Genomic DNA, 25,858 nt, shown 5'->3' with positions numbered 1-25,858 from the left:
CATTGATTGAAACATATCATTTTTTTTTATAGTTTTGCCACTTAAACATAAATGTAAGAGTCCATTTTATAGAAAGGCATTGGAATTTAAGGTAGATGGGAATCAAACAATTTCCCAATTGGGAAACACACACTCATATCCCAGCTCTCCATCACTCCAGTCTGGATGAAACAGATATAGAGAATAGATTTTATTTAAAAAAAAAAATTCAAGACAGCTGCAGGATGTATAGTCAATGCACATTCTCTGTGTCTGCCATGTTTGATGTTGGGGAACTCCCAAAAACCTCTTACTTTACAGTTCGGATGCTTAATTTAACAGCCATTCACATACATTCTTCTTCTCCCGAGTCTGAACCTTTCAAATTTTTACTTGCTTCTAGAGGTGTACACAACAACTTAAAACGTCGGGATTCTTTCTGTGGTTGCTTGGCATTTCCACGGACCACACTCATTAAAGTTAATGATGAATCAGTATTTCATCATTAACTTTAATGATGAAACAGTGTTTGCAGGACAACCCAATGAAGCCGCAAACTAGTGTTTTACATTAACTTTGCATCAACGGACAACATTGATGACTACAGCTGCAACACAAAAGAAAAGAAAAAAGACAAAAAAAGCAGAATAGGTATGGTAAAAAGCCTCTTTCATTCCATTCATTGAAATACTGAATTACACTTGATTTATCAACAAGAAGTGGGACAATAAGTACAATAGTACAGTGAACTTGCTATTGACTCTGGTCTCCAATGGTACTGGTTCTCTTTTAACTGTCAGAAAGAAAGAAAAAACTGAAAATAGGCATACAACACATATTAAAACCAACCGTTTCTTAAACGAAAGTACAAATACATTTTCACCCACCTGACATAGTTCCATTTAAAAAAGAAATAGATTAGCACAAAATTAGCCCGAAGAGAGTTTAATCCAGGCAGTGGGGTAACCTTTGTAAGGATGATAAAAACAATTAAGGTCTTTTATTACTAAAGCTCGCTGCTAATTTGTCTACCGGGTTTCTTGATGTTTCATTGGTCATACTAAGTTAATGTTTTGTAATGAAAAGGGACACGTGCTGCCCCACAGTAACACAGAAACACTGACAGACTGGATCTCCCATTGAACTGTTTTTCAATGGAAGTTTCAGGTTGATTGGATAAATGAAAAGTGTGTTGAATGTAAAGATTTTTCAGTGATGTGCTTGTGTTTGTTTGCATTAAAACCAAGGAAATAAAATTGCCATCATTAGTATTTACAGGTCTTTTTTAACTGTCAGTCACAATTAAAGATCAATTTGGGCTCTATGTGGCCCCTGACCTGAAATTAGTTCCACAATTTTACGTGCAATTGGCTTTTTCTGGTTTCCCTCAAAATCCACTGTAAATACTTAATGTCCATTGTAACATAAAACATTTCAGTTCAAACTAAATTAAATCTATCTCATCAGCAAATCAGACACATTGGCTGATTGGTGTCATGGTTAGCTGTCTGTCCTCATAGCAAGAAGATTGTGGGTTTGATTCTGAGCTGGGCTTTCTATGTGGGGTTTGCATGTTTGCCACTTCCGTGTGTTGGGCTGTCTGTCTGAGACAGACTGGAAACCTTATCGGCCTTATCCTACCTTCGTCCATTGTTAGCTGGGACTGGCTTCATTGCCCCACAGTCCTGAATTGGAGAAAGTGGTGTACAAGATAAATGGATAATTGGCTGGAGACTTTCATGGTTGTGACAACAGCAGTGTTAGTCAGAAGACGGTAAAAAGGGCACTAAACTTTAACGGGGTTTGTGTGACGTGGGTCAAGTTTATTAGCTACAAGATTACCTGATTCTGTTAATGTGTTTCACCTGTCTTCCCCATCCCCGGTGTATATAAACACCTTCCTTCATGTGTCCGTACCAGATCATCTTCCTACCTTTTTGTGCTTTTGAGACATCCTGGTGTTTCCTAGTGTTCTTAGTTTTTTTTTTTCTCGTGTTTGGACTTTATTGTATTTTGGACTTCTGGTCATGCTAGGATTACTCTTTGGATTCCCCCTCAGGATAGAGATGTCTCCACATTAGTGAAATGTTAGCAATTGAAAACCAAAGAGAATTCAAGTGTTCATGTTGGAGACTGACGATGCCGCCATGCATGAAGAGTTGGACTGGTTCAGGCTCTGACACTGTGCATTATGGAAATCGAATGGATAATACCAATTCCAAAATACAGATTTGTAGTTGGTATTTCATTGTGATGATATGAAATCAAATTAAGGGTCATTGTGTGTTTTCCACCAGTTCCCCTTGACTTTGGAACGATCTGCCCAAAGAGATCAGGCTTGCAGATTCAGTGACCTCATTTAATCTCTTCTAAAAACCCACTTTCTTAGACTTGCTTTTAATTGAAACTTACCTTTTGTTTTAAGTTGTATTTATATTCCATTGATGTATTTGTGACTCAAAATGATGCCACATTTATTCTATATATGTTCTCTCTTTTTAGGCGCCTCGGCCTTTGGCGTGTTGACGTCTACAATTTTCGTTTATGATTGCATGTCTTTTTTTAATGTTTGTGTGTTTTTACTGTAAAGCAGTTTGTGAACAACTGTTCTTAAAAGTGCTCTAGAAATAAAGTTATTCCTATTAATAAAGTGTTTTCAGCTTCAGCTTTGTCATTGAATCACCTTGGTTTCCTCTTCCAGGATCATCTGTGGAAACTTGTTTGCTTCTCCAGGGCTTTTGAAGGTGTTGGTCTGTCCCCAATGTGTGACCCGCAGGCTGGCAGAGTGAATGACGGTTGGTTGCCTAAGTTGTGAAGCCCCTGGTCAAATTTCTTCTTAACAGATTTCCTTTTGGGCCCATACAGCTGCCAGAAGTGCCGCCTTGTATTTGTAGTTGAGAAACTTCTTTGTCAAAGTCCTTGGTGGTCCCTTGCCGTCCTCGGTCCGATGTCCGGAGTCTCCATCAGTTCTGAGATTCATTCCTCCAAAAACACAGGGACGTCTGGGCCATTGGTTCCTTCTAGAAGTCCCACAAGTTTCAAATTGTTTAGTTGAGATCTGGTTTCCAGGTCCAGAACTTCATCTTCCAAAGTTTGTTTGTGGTCTCCAGCCTGTTTACTTTAGTCTGTAATTCAGCCATCCTGCCTTCCCTACCCAATATACACGGCTCAGCTTGTGAAACCAGCTCCAAACAATCATTCACCTTCTTTTTCAGGTCATTTATTACCACTAGCAAACTCATCCAGGAAAGTCTTTTCATCAGCTTTCAGAGCCAAGCTGCTGATTTAAAGGTCCATGAAGTGTTTTCAACGCTGTAACTTTAGCCCCGTGGTCGCGGAGGCCTTCAGCATTTCTGCACTCATTCGAGTGTTTCTGATGTACGTGTGTCGTTACAGAGAACAGAACATGTAGCATTAATCGAGGTTGTTGGAGGTTCACGACATTTTGTTTTTGAAATATAAACCTGGTAAATATAAATAATCCAATGACACAAAAATCTTGTCTCTTTGTCAGATTTATTGCGTCAGCAATGTCCCACATATCTGTGAGGCTGACACTACGTAAAAAGTATGGAGGAGGAATCAAGTGATAAATGGAAAAAAAGTGTTTCAAAGTCACATTTAAGTCGTAGAGGAGCCCAGTCCTCCAGAGCCAGCTGCTCTCAGGTACATCTGGGCTTCTTGTGGGACCTCACACAGTCCTCAAAGTCTTGCTCTGGTTTTCTTTAATTCTTTAATTGACGCTGCTTGAAGCGTCTCTCTGTGCAGAGGAGGACAGACCAGAGGACAGATGGACCATCTTTCTGTGGGGGTCTGTCTTTGGTTCTTGGCTCATCTTTCTCTTCAAGGTCTGCTTGGTGGGCTCGACCTTGGATTCATGACTGCTGGAGGTCCACAGAGCTGCTTTAGCTTTTCTGTCATTTAATGAGAGATTTAACTCATTATACAGGGGAAAAAAGGAGGAAATCAAAGTGGTCTGACACATTTACGATCTTTCAATTCTCATTCAATTAATCTGACTGAAACACAATGGTACCATGAAAATCAGTTCATACTTTTCTGTTAATTATTTAATTCACACACTCGCATTCACACCTATTCACACAGCAACTTACAGTTACCATTGAACCTCAAACACACGTTTGTGAACTGTGAGAGGAAACCAGAGTATCTGGAGAAAACCCATAAGGAGCAAGGGAGAACATAGAAACTACAAACAGGAATGCCGGGAGTCAAACACATTACCCTCTCACAGGGTAGCTACACCTCCGTGAAGATCCACTCATAGCTTCAAAAATGTTTAAAACACTGGAAGGGTATCAGGTGTTATTTCCACAAACTTCCTGCCAGTGCAGGTGACTGTGTGTGTGCTGGTTTTAAAACATGGAGAGTCTCATTATGGTCTGGGAAGTGAGCATATTCCTTACTTGGGACTGGGAGGAGCCATAGAAAAGGGGTGCTGCATGCTGATGAAAGGATGCTGCAGCACCTCAAGGGGAGTCACTCGCTGTGCAGCATCAAGATGGAGCATGCCTTTCAGCAGGGCCACAAACAGGTATTTGGGAATCAATTCAGCCAGTTTGTCCATGGGGCTGTGTGAGGCCGGCGGTCTGAGCTGGAAGCACAAACAACAGCAGTGGTCAGGCGGCATCTTCATTGTGCAGGACTCACAGGCGACTTCAGTCACAAAGTACACTTACAGTCAGCAGGTCTTGGAAGGAGGACAAGACTCTGGGCCTGTTGTCCATCAGTGGGCAGTCTGTCTTCTGGAAATACTCCTTATGGCTCTGATCAGACAGCAGGCAGAAAAAAGTTTCACGCTGTGTGAGAAATATGTGGGGAAAACATGAGAGAGACTTTGAATGGACAGTACCTTGAGCCTCCAGGAGTCGCTGGAATCGTCTCTGAGGAAAAACTGTTTGGTCTTGAGTCCCAGGTTGAGCAGGGAGTCTGGAGGCTGCCCCTGGATCTGCACTATGTACTTCAGCTGGAAACAACAAACATCACATCGGATCACATTTTGAAATACTGCGATATGAGACAGACGAGTCGACTTTTCTTCATTTCTTCCACCCAGTTGACAGCTAACATGTCAAACATTTCATCCATATTGTAACACCCGGTGCGCCCCGTTACTTCCTCAGTTATTACCAAACACGTCACCCAACACCACCCCTTTACGTCAACCAACACCACCCCCATACATCACCCAACACCATCCGCTCACGCCCTTTTAATGTGAGGTCATCCCTAACAGTGCACACCACAGTCCAGTCTTTGTTGTGGGAACCCAATTAAACTATTAAAGTGACCACATTTTATCATATCATAATTCCTTCCTATTTCTATTAATTTAACTAGGATAAACTTCACTCATATTTCAGTGAGCTGAGCAGTGAGATAAGAGACATTTCAAAAACCGTGGTTCCAGTAGAGATTTCTGCTCTCGTTACCATTTCATATGTACTCTTTCCACGATACAGGAGTGCGCCGAGGTACAATGCTGCGGTGATGCAGCCCAGGGACCAAACATCCACAGCTGCATCATAAGACAAGCCCAGAATTACCTCTGGAGACCTGAAGGAAGTCAAACAAGCACAAATGGATCAACTTCAAACACTGTCCCAACTTTCGTGACAGTACAGACGTGTTCCTCTGCATCAGAATCAGTCCAACTTGAAGAGCTGGAACAAAAGGTTTATGTTGAGGCGTCAGAGTTGCTCACCGATAATGCAGTGGCTGAATGCACTGGCCTTGCCTCGCTGCCGAGATCAGATGAGCCCGGCTGAAGTCGAACACCTTGACTCCGACAGGCTGTGATCTGTGCTTCACCAACAGCACGTTCTCTAACTTCAGGTTTGCATGGATGATGTTCACAGACCCCAAATAGTGCAAAGCTGAGGCCAGCTGGAAGACATGAGTGTGATCAGAGTGGATCGCGTGGACACTGATCAAACTCAATGTGTCGCCATAGAGCAGAACCAAGCCCAACACACCTGTTTGATGATGGGTCTGATGTTGTTCAGACCCAAAGAATTGTATTGTTTTTCCTTCACGAAATCCAACAGGTTTGTTTCCACAGACTCAAACAGCAGACAGGTGAAGGCTCTGTCCTTAAAAACCTGGTACCACCTCACCAGGTGGCTTCTGTCCGGGTCCAGCTGCCTCAGTCTCTTCAGTATGCGGATCTGAGGATTTATAATTAGCTCTCTTTAACTCTTCTTTTACAAACTGCTTAAAGGAGGAAATGAAGGTATTGTGGAAACCTACCTCTGCCTGAGCATGCCGGAGGTAATTGGAATGATTCTTGATCATTTTGATCATCACAGGCTTGGAGTTCTGGATCCTGGAGCATTTGACCAGCTGTCCAGCGTTCCCCCGCCTCAGGACACTCTCCACTATGTAGAAGTTGGTTTCTGAGGCGAGAATGCTCCCGGGGGCCGACTGGCAGGTCTTCTTGGGGGCGACAAACAAGGGCCGTGCAGTCATGATGACAGAGACCAAGCTGTTGCTGGGAGCTCAAAGCTGAGGACGCAGAAAAGACCCAGAATATTTAGTCTCAATATAAAAGCAGCACTGACTTCAAGTTATTAGAAAGTCATATGCAACTTATTTCATCAGTTATTACTCTTTAAGAGGAAAAAACAGAGGAAACTGGAGACCTTGAGCAGCTATTTCTACAGTCATAACATGTAAAACTAAAATCTTTCAACTATTTCAGAGATAAATCAGGGTATAAGTCTGCTTTCTGCGATCTGTGGACTCACCCAGGTGACATCTCTCGGATTGTTCAACTATATTTTCTGCTAAATCAACTCAATTGGACTTCAATGAGGTTTTGTCAATGTATAAAGTTGTCAGCAGATGAAAGCATCTTGACTCTGAGTGAATCCTGCACACAAGTCACGTTACAACTGCCATCATGTTTCCATGACGATACATGTTGTGACTACACCTCCATGATGAAGATCCACCATGAAAATGTTTCTTACAGGCCACATAAAGAGCAGTTTGCCTGGAGAACAATCATCAAACACTCAATTAAAAAAAAAGAATTGGCTGGTGCCATTTACAAAAACTTGATTGAACACTTGAAATGAAGCAGGAAACTATAAATACAAGTACTACTGGAAAACGTCAGTATCGTTGAAATGATAATGGTTTTCTCTCTGTTCTGCTTATAAAAACTGAAACGTTTCAAGAAGCTTTACTTTCTTAAAAGTGATCATTAAAGCCACTGGTTGAAAACACTAGGAAAAATGTATTGTGAATTATACCGATTCTATCTGTTCCTTTGTACTTTTCATGATTTATCAGTGAAATATGTGAAGAATTAAAAAAAAAAAAATAGACAGTTGATGTGCAATAACATCTAAAATATGTGGAAGTTTGCCACATTTCTTAATTTATGGGAAAAGCTTACGTTGATTGACTTCAAACTCTGGTGACGAATCAGAAAATAGTCAAACTTACCAAGGTGACTTCTGTGGGATAGTTGTCGTGTTTCTCTCTTCAAATAACCAAGAAAAGTAAGTTTAGTGAGTGTTAAAATTGTCCGTTTCAGGTTGTAAGAAGGTGGATGCTGAAGTGTTTTCCCTCTGAGAGCTTTTCAGTTTTGAGTTTTCCTCGACAGCAGCACATTCAAAAAATAACTGCTATTACCGTTGTTCCAAGATACATACAAAGCATACCAATGTTACTGTTACAGGAATAAACCAATAATATATTATATACATAGACAGTTTACCACGATCACGAATGAAGGTTGATGTAGTTTATCATGATTATGAGAAACCGTTCTGTTTTAATTCATGGGAAAAGTTTGCATTAATGGATTTCAGACTTTTGTGATGAATCAGAAAATAGTCAAACTCACCGACGTCTGTGTGATGATAGCAGTTTCTTTACAAAGAGCCAAAAAAGTTTAGTGAGTGTTAAAGTTGTCCATTTCAGGTTGTAAGAAGGTAAATGTGTAACACTTAGTTAAAGTTTACAAGGGCCAGTGCTGGGTTCGACTACTGGAGCAGTGAATGGTGTAAGGTACCTTAATGACCACATACCAGAGATTAGGTTTAACTTGCCGGCTAATTAGTTTTAAATGAAGACAGAAGAAACGGTTGACATACGGTGCCTTTTTGATTTAAACCCTTTTTTTGGAAAGGATATTATTTTCAAGCTAGTGATTCCTTGTTTGGCGCATTGCTTGTATTTATGATCCTGCAAAGCTGGGGGAAAGTGTGGATGGAACGCAGGGCAGCTCAACAGTTGGAGCGGATCTTTTCGAACCACATAAGGTCAGAGGGGGATTAACACTTGGGTTTTGTAGCTGGCATGTTTCATGAAGCTTGTCCAGGCAGCCCAGAACAGACTGTATAAGACTGTAGAGACAGTTCGATGTTCTTCCATCTTGCTTCATAATCTGGATTATACCAACTGAGCAAAGGCCTGAGCTGGGCTGACAAAGAATAATCATGAAGACAAAGCACAACAAAACCCCCCACTCCCCCATTCAAATTGTCCACATACTGGACAGGTCGCCAGTGGTGGGTGGATCATATGTTGACTTTTAAAAAGGTCACTCGGTCTGACATTGGGATCCTCAAATTATACTCTAGGTTTTCTCAAAGGTGATTTGATCAATGTGGAGACATAATTTAGTTAAAAAATATTATTTCTCTAATACCAGACAGAAATTCAGACGGGCTTCTCAAAAGCTACTCAACATGCATATATTTAATAACAAAGGTATACAAACTTATAAGCCTCTAAATTGAAGCAATGATGACAATATCACTTTTTCAAATCTCACTGGACAAATAAAGGACAAAAGCTACGAGCATTATAAACAATGATAGATATGATGATAACTCAGGCTTGAGCGTTGTCAGGGTTTTGTACGCACTCAGGCTACTATGGGCCACAGCCACGACCAAAATAATAATGGCGGAGGCATTTATATGCTGATGGCTGAAGTTGACCAAGTGACATGGTGAATCAAAGACATTCAATACAAAATATCAAGCAAACCCTATTTTCTGTTTTGTATGGTCTTCTTTTTAGAAGAGATTATGCATCAATAAGCAATATGTAGCTTCTCTTTTAGGGTCAGTATTTGCTACAAGCATTCCTCCCCACATATTGTATCTTTGTCTTCAGGCAGCCTCCATGGAGGAAGACAACAAATTCTTTCAGGCCAGCTCAGTAGGATTGCATATGTGTTCACAAATTGTAAAATGCACACAGTCATATGTGCATTATGTTACAAAGGCACATTTGGAGACATTAACAAGCATACGCATTCATGTAAATGCATGTCGGCAGACATACAATCTAGACTTAACCTCAAGCACTTTTAGTGTCAATCTGGTCCCACAAACCTGCAATCTACAAGAGAGAGGGACACAGGCAGCATCCTGAAGCCAGCATGGGCTATTATTTCAATCAGAGGACAATTTGCTGACAAGGTCCAGGGGCACACAGTGACACACAACAAACTGAGTGGAGCAGGCAAAGAGTTGCTTTTCAGAATATCTGCTCGTCACAAACACACAACGAGCGAGTCATTTCTTCTGTTTGGTTCATTTCTTTCCCCCAGAAGCAAGTTTGATTAAGGCAAGCTGAAAACATGCTTACACATGCATGTGTACACAAATGCTCACACATGCAACATTTAGTCTACAACAGACTTTTAAGCTCTTGCTTTGTTTCTATAGAATCCATGCAAATACACTCTGATTGTCTAGTGCGTCTGAAATCAGTCTGCTATTTACATCAGGAGCTCATAAGCTCAATGGAAATACAAATGTGTCATGTAGAGCCCAGGTTTCAGACGGAATGTGCAATCCATCGAGAGCATAAACACCTAATGAAACATTTACAACATTTAGTCTATATATGTTTTAATAAATGCCAGGGTTTTCTCTGTGGGAAATAGGATTACTGAAAAACACAAGTGGAACATAGAATCTCCAGGTTCGTGTGCTGATACAATTTAATGCTGCAGAAAAAGGGTCATAAACAACTGCAGTTATTTTATAATTGCTTATATCCAAAAGGAGGATGTAACCAACCACAAACTCAATCCAAAACCTTTAGTTACAATACCTGAAACACATTTAGTAACAATACCTGAAACACCTATCTGTACCTCAAATGTGTTTTGTGCTGCATTTTTGGTCCTCAACAAAGTTGGACATGACATAACATTATATACACGGCGCTACATCAGACACATTCAAAATAAAATACCTTCTTGGGAATCTTTTTTTTTTTTTTTTTTTTTTATATTAGTGCAAAACTCATCTCGTGATTGGAAACCATATGACAAACCATGCCAATTTCAAAAATGTACACTGGCTCTCTCACTTTCAATTTATTAACCCAATTTTGAAATTCTTCTCAGCATTAAGCTCAAAAGTATAAATGAGCTCCCAAGACCACGTCTGCATGCCTCGTAGGCACGCAATGGAGGAGGCATGTAGAAATATTGAGGTGAGGTCAGTTCAAGAAAGAATTTGGCACACGAGGCTGTATTTGTCCTGTTGATTTCATAAAGGGGATATCAGCTGTGATGTGAATTAGGTCGTGTGGCGACACACACACACACAAAAAGAAGAAACCATAGCAATCCTCCTGCTCGACAAAGTAGTATTTTTGTTTCTATATTTTCAGTATTTCTTTAGTTTACAGTAAAAACAAATGTGGTGTAATTGTTTAGTAATAATACCTGTTATTGTACTGTATTCTAGCCATCTTACTATGTCTGTTTTAATTTGATTTCCTTGTTAAAAAAATAAAATGTGGAAGAACTAGTTTGGTCACCAGTTGAAATTCTACTCTGGATCTTGTTTGAGTCATAAAAACAGTTATGACAAGTCAAATTTAGCAAAAAAGCATGAAAGCAATTGACAAAATTGTAAATGGGTCAATATGAAATATTTAAAACCCTCATAATAGAAACCTCAAACTATGTGTTGGACCCCAGCATGATGAGCTCCAAACATATTTCATGCGCAAGTCAAAATCCTTGGTTGTATTTGTGAAATTGTGGAAAATAAAGAAAAAGAAAATGAAATAAACAAACTTAATATCAAAAAATGCTATTTCTCCTTGGATGTGGCACTGGAGAACGTAAAGCAACACCAGAACAATACCGTATAACTCACTATATGGCTTTTTATCAAAATTATGGCAATTTGTCTTTAACATAGCATGTCTGTTTCAAGCTGCCATTTTCTAAGAACAAGCAGGGAGCACATTTAAAAATATGACAGAATTGTTGTTTGAAGAGGAAATGATGAGGAAGATTAAGATGTCCATCTGTTGCACAACCGTCAGCATATGGATTGACTGATTGTTACGACGGCGCTGCGGAAATGATCGCACATTGAAGTACATACATGCTTTGGATGAGAAGGAAAGCCAAGCTATTTTTAATAATACATACTGTATGTGAAAGCACACAGTGTGAACACTGTAAAACAGCCAGCTGGGTTCAGCAGGTTCAACAGTGAGAACGTGAGTAAGTGCTGCTCGGTCAGTGTTACACAGCACTCACACTCATTAGGACTTGTGGACTGAATCACTGAAAAGTCTGAATAACTTAATTCAATGAATCGGGTGTACAGACAGTTTTACCTCAAGGCTGTTTATATCTAAACTATCTTTTTTTTTTTACACACACGGCCAGTGTGTGGGTGTGTGTGTGTGTGTGTTAATGCTCATCAAAGAGTCTGATTGCAGCTGGCAGGAGAGACTTCCTTCTACATTCGGCCCTGCACTTACAGGTGGATTCAGCCTGTGGTTGTAAGAGCTTTCGCTGAACTCCTCCAGGAAGGTCGGAGTGGTTGAGAATCATTGTTCAGTATGCAGTCGCCTTTCCTCAACTCAACTGAGTTCAGCTCGGTCCTGATGGTGGCGCTAACTCACGGATCTAAGCAACGTCAAAATACAACACGGTCATCCCAAGGCACTTTTACAGAGAAAAACTAACGATTCCACAAGAGCAAGCACAGCTGACAATGGAAAGGAAAAAAAACTCCCTTTGAACAGGAAGAAACCTTTGCACAATCAGGATCACGGGTGGAGACCTTCTGCTGTTCCAGTTGTATACACTATATCTAGAAGTTGTATACCCTTTTTGTAAACACTCTGCAGTTATTTATTTAGGTTCCGATTTTAACATGTATCAGGTGTGTGAGATGCAGGGAGAACATCCATTTCACACACCAGAAGCGGCTTACTAGTTCTACGCTCTCTGACCGTCCAAAGGATGTGAAACTTTGAATGCCTGCTAGATGGCCCCCGGGTCGTCAACTCATAATCTGACTGGTTAAAGCAATCTTTCATTGCCATTTATTTTTTTGCTACAGGTTCCTGCACTGTTGATTCTGAAGACCTCTAGGCAGCTTTCTTTGACTCCAGGAACATATGATGGTTTAAGCAAATACGGGAACTCCGGTAGTCAATTTAATGCATTTCATCGTTTTAAATGATTTTGTACTTTAGAATAAAATACATTACCATTTTAATCGTGCTCATTGTGCACACACAATAAGTCTTGAGTACACTGGTCATTAAGTAATGGACATGGTCAGAATTAATAGAAACTAGCCAAGAAACTATCCTTCGCACATTTACACCTCAAGCAGCAGCTGATCCTGTTGAGGCAAGACAGGATGGATCTCTGCAGCCATGTTTTAATGTGGCAGCAGAAAGTCAAACTCAGACACGGTAACATTTTGCCAGCCTTCTATTGTCCAATTTTGGCGAGCCTCTGCAAACTGAAGTTTCCGTTTCCTGTTCTGAGCTGACAGCAGTGGCACACTGTAATCTTCTGCTGCTGCTGCTGAAGCCCATTCGGTTCAAGGTTCAGCTTGTTAAGCAGTCAGTGATGGTCTTCTGCATATCTTGGTTGTAACGAGTTAAGACCCAGATTACCATATTTCAAAAAATCTCCTTCATGCCCAGTGGATCAGTGTTATCATGTATCCCGCCCAGACAAAGACCAGTGGACTCTGGCATTTGAGCCGGGCCTTTCGAGGGCGTGAGCCAGCGAGTGTCTGGTGGTCATTTGGCTCTGGTGTCCTTGCTGGTTTCACACATAGGAAAGAAGGGCAACGCTGCTCGAGAAGTAATAGGAGGTAAAGAGCCTTGCGGTATCGTGGGAACTGGTGTCAAAAACTAGCACCAGGTAAGTGGATCGTCACCTTTCTAACACTGCTTACACATTAAATAGCAGTTCAGTATTTTTGGTGCAGTTCTGAAAACTATCTGACCAGACAAGAATATCCAAAAGGTTCAAATGTGGAAATAAACAATCTTTATTTGTAGAAAATGCTTGCTTGAACACAACCGTAACAAGGTGGTCAAATCAAATGATCGACAGAGAAAGTGAACTGCGAAATGAGGGGAAAGAAATCTGTATTATAGTATTCAAAACCTGATACTCTCAGCCTTGCAGAAGTACTCCCCCTGTTTGGAGTCATGAGCCATGACGCAAAGAAGAAAACTCGGTAGAGGTACATTCAATATTTGAAACTACACAAGGAAATATCCATTACAAAAAACAACTTGAACCCATTCCAACCTTATTTTTATCCAGTTGAGGTTCGTTGGGCACTGGAGTTGATCCCAGCTAACAGTGGGCGAAGGCAGGACATATCCTAGACAGGCCGCCAGGTCAGAACAGGGGAAACACACACACGCTCACATTCACACCTTTTGTGGTCACTGGAGGTGGAAAGCAGACAACCTGGAGACACAGACACACAGACACACAGACACACACACACACACACACCCTTGTACAATTACTGAATCCCACAGCCTTTCTTGCCATGATGCGAGTGTTTACCACTGCCCCCTCCCCTCCAACTCTAATGTTTAAGTTTTAATTAAACAGCTGGTCCATTGTATTGAATATGCTAGCTTTATCAACATGTTCTCAAACATGCATAAAACTTGATAAAAAAGCCCAAAATCAACTGTATCAATGTCATTCACTTCAAATGGCCATCTGGGAAGTGAAGCCTCTCCATCTGGGACAGCGGGTCCACCCTGTTGGTCCATTCGTGGGTTAACCATTTGAAGTTAAAAATGCTCCATGGAGTCCTTAAAGGGGGATATTTGGGCCATTTGTTTGAAAACCTCTTCGGAGGGTGAATGCAGCTTGATCAACCGGAAATGCACAGGTCCTGCATCGTCAAGAGTCAGCGAGGGCCACATCAGTAGTTCATTGCAAATTTGTACACGATAATCTGCTAAAATGAGTATTATTGAACTCTTTAGGCAACCAACAGTTCCAAGTGAGTGACTTTTTTTTTTGTTAACAACAGGCAGATGGGCAGTATAGGCTCTCTGGACACAAACGGCCAGGTGTTGTTGGTTTCTGTGGCCGGCTGTGATTGAAGTGGCCAATCGACAGACGTGAGCAGGCAGCCTCATGGAACCCGAGCAAGACTCCAGTGAGTAACCGTGGCCGTTCAGTGGTTAAGATGACAGTCACACAGCTCTTTGTAGATCCTCTTGCGGATGCAAGGCATGTCTTCCTGACTGAAGAGCAGAGGCTTCTTCACTGACAGACGACGGCAGTACTGGCAGACAGAAAAGACACATCAGGGTGTAAAATCCACCACCTCGTCTTTCGTGGCGAGAGGAAGGAACAAAAACAACGTCTCACCTCAAGTATGAAAACCCCACAGTCGCTGTCATTCTTCTGCTGAGGGATACCCTGAGGAGTCAACACATCACAGATAAAGTCAGACAAAAGGATAGTTTCAGAAGTGAGCATACATACCTAGATACATACGCAGCTCCAAAATACATTTTAACATAATGGAAAAGTTAATTTCTCCGATAATTAAATCCAAACTGTGAATATTTGAGTTTTATCACAAGAAATGAAATATTTCAGACCTTTTTGGTTTCATTCTTTTTAACTGTAGCAAGTCGAGACAAAATTAACTTCAGGTTTTACAGACATCGAGTGTTAAAAATAACAGACGGAGCGACTTTTAGTGATCTTTTAATTGTTTGAGATGCAAATGTATCTGCAGTGTGCAAGTAATGTGACGTCTCAAAAGATGAAAAACATCTTGCAGCAAAGTTGCTTTTCATTACTTTAAATACTCAAAATTCTATTATATTTTGACTCTAAGTACATTTTGATATCATACTGAGATACTTGTAGGTTGTATTTTATTTGTAAAACGTGATAAGTTAACATGTCCTCTCATCAACCACTAGAGTAGTGATGGCCAAATGAAGCTTCAATGAAGCTTCACGAACCACTTTCTTTATTTTCTGACTCCACTTTGAGGGCCCGCATCCCTGCATGGTTCCAACGTGCCCTCACTTCAACACACCTGAGTAATGATTGGCTGTTGTGAGGCTTTGTGCAGCGCTTCATCATGATACATCAAGTAAATTCAAGTGTGTTGAAGCAGGGGAACATTGAACAAAATGCAGGACCGCCGCCCTCTAGTACCAGGAATGCTTAGAGGCACCTTGATTATAGTCGTTGTCCAGCCCTTCTGAAAAGCGGTCAGTTTCTTCTCAGAGGCTTCAGACTGAAGGTACTTCATGATGTTCTGGTCGGAGGACATACATACACATGGATCAGAGTTAAACCACGGAAACAGTCTTTCAGCACATTTCCTCTATTTTAACTTTAACTTTCATCCAAGCATTTTTTTTTCCCCCCAGGGTCATGAATGGAATATGTCATTCTGTAAAGTGTGCTCATATTTAGCTATTTATTCAGAAGTTGTCTTGAAGGATAGGATGAGCGCATGGACCCAACCAGATATATTCATCCTAAAGAGACTAATCAAGAAATTCCAACTGGATGGTTTCTAGATTTGTTCACAATTCACCTCATGCAAATCTCTTGATTGAGATGAGGTGAATTGTCACAGGATTATTTTCAAAAAAACAACAATGTAGAACCCCAATACTGCTCCAAATTTGTTCATATTGTGATGGGTAAATTTTAATCAATTACTCATGTTTTCTTTTTTGCAAGGTACAAACATACTTTTATATACAGTACAGAGCAAAAGTTTGGACACACCTTCTCATTCAAAGAGTTTTCTTTATTTTCATGACTATTGACATTGTAGATTCACACTGAAGGCATCAAAACTATGAATTAACACATGTGGAATTATATACTTAACAAAAAAGTGTAAAACAACTGAAAACACGCCTTATATTCTAGGTTCTTCAAAGTAGCCACCTTTTGCTCTGATTACTGCTATGGACACACTCTGCATTCTCTTGATGAGCTTCAAGAGGTAGTCACCTGAAAGGGTTTTCACTTCACAGGTGTGCCCTGTCAGGTTTAATAAGTGGGATTTCTTGCCTTATAAATGAGGTTGGGACCATCAGTTGTGTTGTGCAGAAGTCAGGTGGATACACAGCTGATAGTCCTACTGAATAGACTGTTAGAATTGGTATTATGGCAAGAAAAAAGCAGCTAAGTAAAGAAAAACGAGTGGCCATCATTACTTTAAGAAATGAAGGTCAGTCAGTCCGAAAAATTGGGAAAACTTTGAAAGTGTCCCCAAGTGCAGTCACAAAAACCATCAAGCGCTACAAAGAAACTGGCTCACATGAGGACCGCCCCAGGAAAGGAAGACCAAGAGTCACCTCTGCTGCGGAGGATAAGTTCATCCGAGTCACCAGCCTCAGAAATCGCAGGTTAACAGCAGCTCAGATTAGAGACCAGGTCAATGCCACACAGAGTTCTAGCAGCAGACACATCTCTAGAACAACTGTTAAGAGGAGACTGTGTGAATCAGGCCTTCGTGGTAGAATAGCTGCTAGGAAACCACTGCTAAGGAAAGGCAACAAGCAGAAGAGACTTGTTTGGGCTAAAGAACACAAGGAATGGACATTAGACCAGTGGAAATCTGTGCTTTGGTCTGATGAGTCTAAATTTGAGATCTTTGGTTCCAACCACCGTGTCTTTGTGCGACGCAGAACAGGTGAACGGATGGACTCTACATGCCTGGTTCCCACCGTGAAGCATGGAGGAGGAGGTGTGATGGTGTGGGGGTGCTTTGCTGGTGACACTGTTGGGGATTTATTCAAAATTGAAGGCATACTGAACCAGCATGGCTACCACAGCATCTTGCAGCGGCATGCTATTCCATCCGGTTTGCGTTTAGTTGGACCATCATTTATTTTTCAACAGGACAATGACCCCAAACACACCTCCAGGCTGTGTAAGGGCTATTTGACCAAGAAGGAGAGTGATGGGGTGCTGCGCCAGATGACCTGGCCTCCACAGTCACCGGATCTGAACCCAATCGAGATGGTTTGGGGTGAGCTGGACCGCAGAGTGAAGGCAAAAGGGCCAACAAGTGCTAAGCATCTCTGGGAACTCCTTCAAGACTGTGGAAGACCATTTCAGGTGACTACCTCTTGAAGCTCATCAAGGGAATGCCAAGAGTGTGCGAAGTAGTAATCAGAGCAAAAGGTGGCTACTTTGAAGAACCTAGAATACAAGGCGTGTTTTCAGTTGTTTCACACTTTTTTGTTAATTATATAATTCCACATGTGTTAGTTCATAGTTTTGATGCCTTCAGTGTGAATCTACAATTTTCATAGTCATGAAAATAAAGAAAACTCTTTGAATGAGAAGGTGTGTCCAAACTTTTGGTCTGTACTGTATAGTCCAGAATGCTTTGGTTTTATGCATGTCAGTTCTGCATGCATTACCCAATCTTAATTTACTTTACAGAGCACAATGCGGAATGTCTTGGACTTAATGCTTGAATAATACAATTGAACAAACACATCACTCCAGCCTTCAGATTCAATCTTAAAATAGTGAATGTGAAAATGAAACTCTATTTAACCAGGATCCCCCAATGGAACCGTTGAGATAACAGCAGAAACAATGAAATACTGAGATTGTTCATGAGTTTCCTGTGCAGGAAGTCGAAATCTGAAAACATGACCTGCGACCTCGTCAGCATGTGGAGGGCGTCACTTACATCTGTGGTGTGTCTGAAGACGATGCCTTGGCTGTCATAGTAGCTGATGGTTTTGGTTGCCATGGTGACAGTGACAAGTGACCAGTGTATCTCTAAATGGATGGGAATTAGCAAGAGCCACTTGGAGAACAGGTCAACCTGAAACATTCACACAAATTAAAGCAAAAAGTTGTGCCAAGAGTTAAAAGGAACCTTTACTTGGGGAGTCCACCACAATATATTCATTCACAAACAAATACATATCCATGCACTAGCACACCAACTTGCTCTGCAGCACTAGTAAAACCACTACCTTTTATTGCATTTGCTGTTTATATAGTTAAGTGAATCACATAGGTTTGTCAATTAAACCGCTTTACTGCATAACCTTGGAAAAAAAACAACCCTGCTCATATCATTTTCCTGTCTTTTGCTTCTCTACTGTGACATTTATCAGTGACAATGTCAAAAATCTCTGTCCTTACTTTTTTAGTCCACCTCTTCACGCCATCATAACCTTTGGCTACCAGCTGCTTGTGAAAGAAGCTGTTGAAAAAATGAACCTACAGAAGAAAATGTCAGTCAAGACACAACAAAGTAGTTTTAAATATTTAAATGTGTTTTGGAGAGATGAAAAACTGGCTCCTTGTGCACGTTTACATATTTTCATTATATTTGCATACTAAAACCACATCCGACTTACCTTGTGCTCTGTGGCCTCCATAATGAGCTCTCCATACATGTTTATTATCTGAACATAAAATATAGAAAATAAAATTTATAAACTTTAATAAGATTAACAAATACGAGGTTGTTTTTCACTGGAGAAACCTTTGACTTGGCACAAAGTCACTTACCGGTATATTAAAACACCCCATTGCATTTAAAGCGCACATTCAAGAGATTTACTTGCTGGGGTGTTGAACAGAGTGTTGCTGAAGTAGTTACAACATTTACTACATGGTAGCCTTCTCTTTACCTGGTCATTCAGCCAGTTCTGTTCCTCCAGTGTGCCAAGGTCCTCCAAGCTCAGTGTGTGTTTGTTATAAGTGACCATGAAGCCTGCGACAGGAGCAGAGGCCAGCCCTGCCCTGTACCGACTTATCGCTCCTCTGATGTCCAGTCCACTAAAATGGATTGATTAAAACAAAAACAAGGATTCAAACAATGTCTCATCTGCCCACTAGAACTTCAATGACATTTTAGGAAACAGCTGCAAAGTCACAACGATTCAGACTTTTTTTTTTTTGCTTCTTGTGCGATCCTTATAAAACCTGCCAAAGTGTTGAGGAAAAACGTAAACTGGATTGAACCGAGTGACTGAACGTGCATGGAGCCTATTACAGTCGTGCCTGAATGTTTTTATCTTCCTTCCGCTTTTTAACTCGGTGTACTACTCATAATTGATCAGTCTTTTTTTTTTCAGCGGAAGTTTCCTCAACAATGCCCCTCAGGAACACGATCGGTTGGAAAATGTTAGCGTTTTTGTAGCAGAATCTGAGGTGCGCGATATACATCGCCTACGATTGTTTTGTAAATGTTATGACGATGTGCAATTTGTGGCGATCACGCGCCCTCTCCCACAGGCTGAAGGGACTAATGTCGCTCAAAATAAAGTTATTTGCAAAATATACTGGAAAACTGTTGCAGTGAAGAGCAGTTCTGTGTGCAATTTGTTTGCAAAACGTGCATGGAGCACTTTGTTACCGTTAAGAAATGATAAGAACTGCTTGCTGCACACTTGCATGCTGTACAAAAGACCTCAGAAGAGAGAGAACCTGAATGTTTACCCATTTAATGTCTCTACATTGGAGTTTAACTGGGAGTTTCTCCAATATACGTGTTTAAATAATCAAGAGCTGCTGTTCTGTAAGCAAAGACAATTTTCCATTTTTTTTTTGTAAAAAAAAATAAAATTACAATTTAAAAGAAATCGTCAGATTATCATCAGTTGGAAATGTTTTTAAAATAGAGATTTATTTTTATTTTGTTTCTATCGCACACCCCTAGTTATCACCACTCAATACATCTGAACACAAAACTGTTACTCTTCTAGTTTTAACACGGCACTTCAATAACACGGTTCAAAAACTGGCAAATTCCATTTTATACTAAAATTAGACTGTGTGCACTAACCTGTCAATGAGGTCAGGTTTGCCTTCAGTCTTCAGATGCTCAAGAACATCAGTCTCGGTGAGAGGAATGAAACTTCCATATTTTATGTAGAATTGCTCCAGAAACTCTAAAACAGAAGACACTTAATTATAATACCTATGAAAATGATGGCAACAGACTCAATCATCACTGTATTTATGCCTCAAACGGAGGCTTTGGGCGCCATGCCATCTTCGTGGGCATGTACGAGCACAAGTTAAAACACCTTTCAGCCTACTTGTGATGTCAGTGGCGTGTATCTACAGACTTGAAAAAAACAAAGTGTGCCTGGTGCCTGGCAGAACCAGGTTTTAAAAGAAATCAATTGCTTGGGTTTAAACAAAACTAATATCAAAGTTGCTGTGAATCAGGATGGAGCTAAAAGGATTTCCACTAATCTACAGAATAATATTCTATACATATACTTTTCTCATTTTACCTACATCAACTATGGCTTGTTTGTGTTGTTGAAAAAGGGTTAAAAAAAACACAAGAAAGTTCCATTTCAATTTATTTTACACAAGAGAGAATTTCAACAGATTTTGGAAATAAGAACATGTGTCATATGTTTTTACTAGTGAATAAACATAAGTTCAGATCGAATCTTTGTGTATTATAGTTCTTGGACGTACTTTTTTTTAAAATGGTGACATATGACAGTATAGACTGCCAATGTCCAAAGTGGCCTTTTTTCTGAATTTAGGAAAGAAAACTTAATTTTAATACCATTTGGCCAACCACATAAAAACAATGAAGACATCTTACCATGGACCATATGGATACGCTGTTCCAGGATTTCTTCTCTCCGCATCATTCCATCCATCTCTGCGTTTTGTCGCAAATTCTTACCCAATGTTTCCTCTTCAATATTTTCCCAAGTGCCAGACAGAGGGTAAAGCATGTGGTCCCATAAGGCCCATGGGTACTCTTTTCTGCTAACTGTTATAGGGCCGAGGGTTGGAGAGGACACCTCGGATGGAGGAGAACTTGTCAGCTCGATGCTCGTGGAACTGTGGTTGTCGTTTTTTGATGCGGTAATGCTTCCATTGGACAGTGTTGATGCTAAAGAAAAAAGATCTGTTCTTTCAAAGCTGTGGAACACTTCTGTCTCAGAGTCCAGGTCCTGAAGTGTTCCTGGTGTGATCGGCCATGAGGTGGACAGCGGACCATTCCCTGGTTCAATTACAATCACGTAGTCCTCCTGCACCCGCTCTTCCGGGTCACAAAGGTTTACAGTTTCTCCGTTTCTAAACGAACTATTACCCGAGTTTGACCCACCCCTGACTTTATGCTGTAAATTCTGTGTATTTTGGTTTACCCCTGGCAATGACTGGCCTAAGGCATCTGCTTTAGAAGTGATGGCACTACCTTTAACTGCTCCTTTTATTTCAATCTCCCTTCCTTCTTTCTTTTGATTTCTAACCATGCATCCTCCCTGGTCTGACGTTCCTGACAATCTCCTTTCTGTGCTTGGACTATGACTACCTTCTTTCTGCACTGCACCACCAACCCCTGAACCCCCAACTGACATCTTCTTTTTCTTAACTTCCTCGTTTTCGGAATCAACACAGTTCTGAACCTTTTCATCCTGTAAGGAGACGGGGGTTTCAGGCATTTGTGATGGAGCACTACCCACTGCTGTGGACTGATGAACCTTCCCACATGAGTCATCTTCATCTTCCGATTTCTCATAGGCCAAATCAAGACTCGTGATGGGGGTCACCTGGAAGTTTCTTTTTAGAGTGTGCCCAATGTTTCGACCAGCACCTCTCCCCCTGCCACTCCCCCTCCCGCCAGCTGAGGTTTTAACATTGTGTCCTGTGCTGTTTGGGCCACAGCACTTACAAGCCTTAGGAGTCCTTTTCCTGCCCGATGTGCGGCCACCGATTGGATCCGTAGCAGGAGTTGGTCCGGACACTGGCGTTGTGCTTAATGCTTTCCCTCGAGTCACAACAGTGGGGTTTGCATCAGCAGGAGCGACAGTAGAGGGTTGTGTAAACCCTGAGTTGGAGTTGAGGTCTGTGGTGAGGAATTGGGTTGGAATATGGGTTAGGTCCTGAACTGCAGTGCCTCCAGAGGGAAGCATAAGAGGAGGTGTAGTAGCAGGAACAGTTAAATGAGGTGAGGCTGATGGTGTCGTTGTCATTGGGGAGGCAGAGTCGCTGTGAACCATCACGCCCTTCTTTGGCTTTTCAACCCCATCCCCAATGCCCCTCTCTGCACGTCTGTCTTTTTCTTCCTTTCAGCTCGGTGGACTGTAAATAGGATTTTCCTCCTTTATCCTCACACATCCAACTTGTTTTCTTCCGTGAAGAAGTTTTAGTGTGAACGGAGGTGGTTTTTCTTCAGTCTTCTTCACCACAGACCAATGCTCCTTGACTAAAACATTGCTGGTCACAAACATTCCTCAGTGTCAAGATATCACCATCTTGGTCTCCTAAATGGAATGAGAGGACAATGTGAAACAATTTAGAGAATGAAACCTACATTAAGTCACTGTACTCCAATGGTTGCTTTGTTGTGTTTGAAAGTTAATATGTCCAATATTTCAAAGTATTTTTTAAGGGAGGTTTCATTGGGACACACACACACACACACACACACACACACACACACACACACACACACACACACACACACACACACACACACACACACACACACACACACACACACACACACACACACGATGACAATGTGCCAAATATCATGTCGACCCCAGAAATGTTTTTAGCAGCTTTTTAGCTTTGAACACAATGTTATTTGAAGGGAATAATAACCTATTTCACTTTAACTTAAATGTACCTGAGCAATAGGTTGAGATAAGTTTGACCCACATGGAAATGGTGCAGGTGCATCACATCACCTCTCATATCAGACTCTAAAGTTGGAGTTGCTCTGCACAATTTGTTTTATGAATGGATGCAGAGTTATCTTTAGAGGGAAATCAAAACCCGAATGAATAAAACCATAATAATATTACAAAACTACCTATTGTAAAATGAAAAATATCTTTTTTTTTTTAAACAAATATGTCCATCTTCATTTTATAATAGAAATAGCTTTTAATCTCAGAGGGAGATACAGTTGCTCCACACAGAATAGAATACAATAAATAGAAAAGAAAATTGATATGACAAATTAAACAGAAGAATAAAAAAAACTAATAAGTAAATGTTAATGTGCACAAGGTAACTAGTATAAGCATGAATGGGTGGCTTGACAGAGAAAACAAAACAAACTAGAGAAAAAATTTACGTCAAAGTGTTTGCAATTAGTCTATTTTTTTCTTCTGTTGCAAATCAAAATGAAAATTGCAAGACTCGTTTGTCACGTTTCAGATTTGTTGTTTTAGCACGCAACTGACAGTGCATATTAACCATGACGACATGATTATAAGCACTTGAATTCTATGTCGTTCTCTCGATGGAAGAGGCACACGAAAAGCAGCTATTGTCATGTTTAAATATTGATTTCGTCGTGAAATAAACACTACATACAGCAGCTATGTTTTACGGGACTTGAAAGATCCAATCCGTCATTTTTTTTTTAAATACCAGCTGGTAAAAACATTATATTCAATGAAGTTACTGAGTTAATGTAAACCGTCTTGTTATGTTAGCGGAAAGAATGCAACATTTCAACGTCAGATTGACTAAGCACGTTCAAATAAACGCCTCAGTACATATCGCAATTCAAAACAGACTATTGTGGCAAGGTATAAATATTAACACGTGAAAGTAAATATTTGCAAAGTAGCCCTACGCGCTAGCTTTGGCCAAAACAGACGACTACACAAAGCAACGACAACACACATTTCCTCCATTTTCAGTGGGAAGTTGGAGGCGTCTAAAACCAAAAAGGGGGCGTATTGGAAGTATACAAACGAGTCTGGATTCAAATATGCCAAATACTTGATATCAAGCAGAGAGAATGGATAACATCCACTTACTTGTGAGTGATGTGACAAAGTGTTTCATCCAGCCACGATTTCAAGAAACAATTCAAGCTGTGGTCGCTGACTTATTGCGTCACAGCACAGCGCAGCGCAGCGCTCAGCTTCGGGTTTCTCCGGAGAGCTTCCCGAAGTCACCTTCGGCTTTTCGGTTTGTCTTCAGACCTTAATTTAGATATAACGCAGCAAGCAAATAAACAATCCAAGCCGCACCACCCTGATTAATGCTAACATAAAAACGGAATCCATGGGCATGCATAAAGCGTCCACTCCGACAGAAATGTTTCGGGAGAAGGGTAAGTTCTCTTGATTGAGAGATTGATTGAGCCTTGATTTGCATTGATGAGCTTTCTCAGAAATGTCTGAATGAAGTTATAACGACAACAACACATGTTTAATTTGGACGACACGCACACACGCTCACACACAACGTGTAACCTATTGTTTTATAGCCTTATTCAGACAATTGTGTTATTAGTAACACGATTTCAGAAGAGATGAAGCGTGGTCTACCTCGGTTTCGCTGCAGTAAGCGGCTCGCGCTCAGCAGCTCACCATTATCTGGTAATCGTTCGCTCCACCGTCAGCTGCTGCAGAATGGTTAATAATTGGCAAAAAAAAAATGTTACTGCGAGGGTATTCAGAATCCGAGCTTTGCTGCGAGTTGACTCTTATACTGTGCTGAATGTTTTCTAATAAAGCACGGATCAGACAACCTTCGGTTGATGCTGGCTTTTACTCGTGAAAACGGCTGTTCGTCTCGAACGAGACAGTGATTGACTGTAAAAACGCTATTTTTTTTTTTTTCTTTTCTTTTTTTTTGCGTTTTGGACTTTAAAAAAGAAGGCGGAAACGATGAAAAGGGTGTGGGTTGCATGGCGTGCCACTAGTCGGCGCTGTGGTGTCGTAATACAACCATCCACATTACAGTAAACATTCAAACTCCCCACAGACATGGTGAGTAGTTGTAGTTCAGACCCAGGAATCATGTATGGTAGTGATGGGCTGGTTGACCCAAATGTCGATTATATCGATACCTATGTTGATATCGAACGATACCAGTCCAATGAGATCGATGCTTAGTTTCAGTTGTTTACCTGAATGCATGCATGCCGCGCCATCCCGATCACTGCACCTGATATATTTTGTTCTAATTTTTTCTTGAGTGATAGTTTTTTTTTTTTAATACACTTTGTTTTTTCGAGAAAAGAATCCACACATTATAACGTATGGGAGAAAATTGTGTTTTTTCTGTTTCTTTTTATAAAGTATTTTCTGTTTACTTGGAAACTTTCGCCATATTCTGTTCTACATTTGAACTAATTAATAAACCAAAGGAAAACAAGGTATTATAAAAACACTTAACGGTCATCAAAATTCATCCAGATTTAGCAATTTGATGATGTATTTAACTTAAAAAATAATAACTAGCGGATCGGTATCGGGGATACTGGTAGCGTACTCTTTGTGCATACATAGAATACATGCATACATACAAACAGCACCCACTGGTGGCTCCACATGAAAACTACATGATCTTCAGTGTTTCTGCAGCGTCCATTTATATGGACGTCGTTTTCAAAACGCTGCCTTCTAAACGTGAAACTTCTCTGTAATGAAAACACAAAAACAAAGTGTTTTTTTTTAATAAACGGATGCCATAGAACCCGTATAGCTAACGACTTTGCTGGCCAAAGTACGTAGGTGTGTTTCGAGTCGTGTTCTGGCCAGACAAGCCCGAGGCATTGGTATTTTTTGAACTTGTAATTATTTTCTGGTCTTCACAGCA

The 25,858-nt window shown here is 40.7% G+C and overlaps 1 protein-coding gene across 1 annotated transcript; it reads right to left on the bottom strand.

Annotated features, from left to right (window-relative positions):
• Window positions 1-13,279: 13,279 nt before the first annotated feature.
• On the bottom strand, window positions 13,280-24,147 carry LOC308116154 (uncharacterized protein). Its single transcript, XM_080474174.1, has 10 exons — window positions 24,067-24,147; window positions 20,880-22,551; window positions 20,097-20,202; window positions 18,940-19,087; window positions 18,664-18,711; window positions 18,446-18,523; window positions 17,982-18,119; window positions 15,486-15,569; window positions 14,660-14,710; window positions 13,280-14,573 (listed from the first exon to the last, which is right to left on the bottom strand). Exons 2-10 carry the CDS (start codon window positions 22,285-22,287, stop codon window positions 14,463-14,465), a joined length of 2,172 nt encoding a protein of 723 aa, XP_080330300.1. The 5' UTR covers window positions 22,288-22,551; window positions 24,067-24,147; the 3' UTR covers window positions 13,280-14,462.
• Between the last annotated feature and the right edge of the window lie 1,711 nt (window positions 24,148-25,858).

Source organism: Lipophrys pholis (assembly GCF_963383615.2).
Source record: "Lipophrys pholis genome assembly, chromosome: 10".
NCBI classification, from domain to species: Eukaryota; Metazoa; Chordata; class Actinopteri; order Blenniiformes; family Blenniidae; genus Lipophrys; species Lipophrys pholis.
Note: the sequence above shows the minus strand (reverse complement) of the source record. Positions and strands in the feature narration are given on the sequence as shown.

What these genes read in the sequence shown, in the direction of transcription:
- LOC308116154 (XM_080474174.1), bottom strand. Translation starts at nt 22,287, where the DNA reads ATGGTTCACAGCGACTCTGCCTCCCCAATGACAACGACACCATCAGCC. An exon ending in AAACCTGACCTCATTGACAG is followed by an intron (nt 19,088 to 20,096) that starts GTTAGTGCACAC and finishes AATCCATTTTAG; the next exon opens with TGGACTGGACATCAGAGGAG. An exon ending in GGACAACGACTATAATCAAG is followed by an intron (nt 14,711 to 15,485) that starts GTGCCTCTAAGC and finishes TTGACTCCTCAG; the next exon opens with GGTATCCCTCAGCAGAAGAA.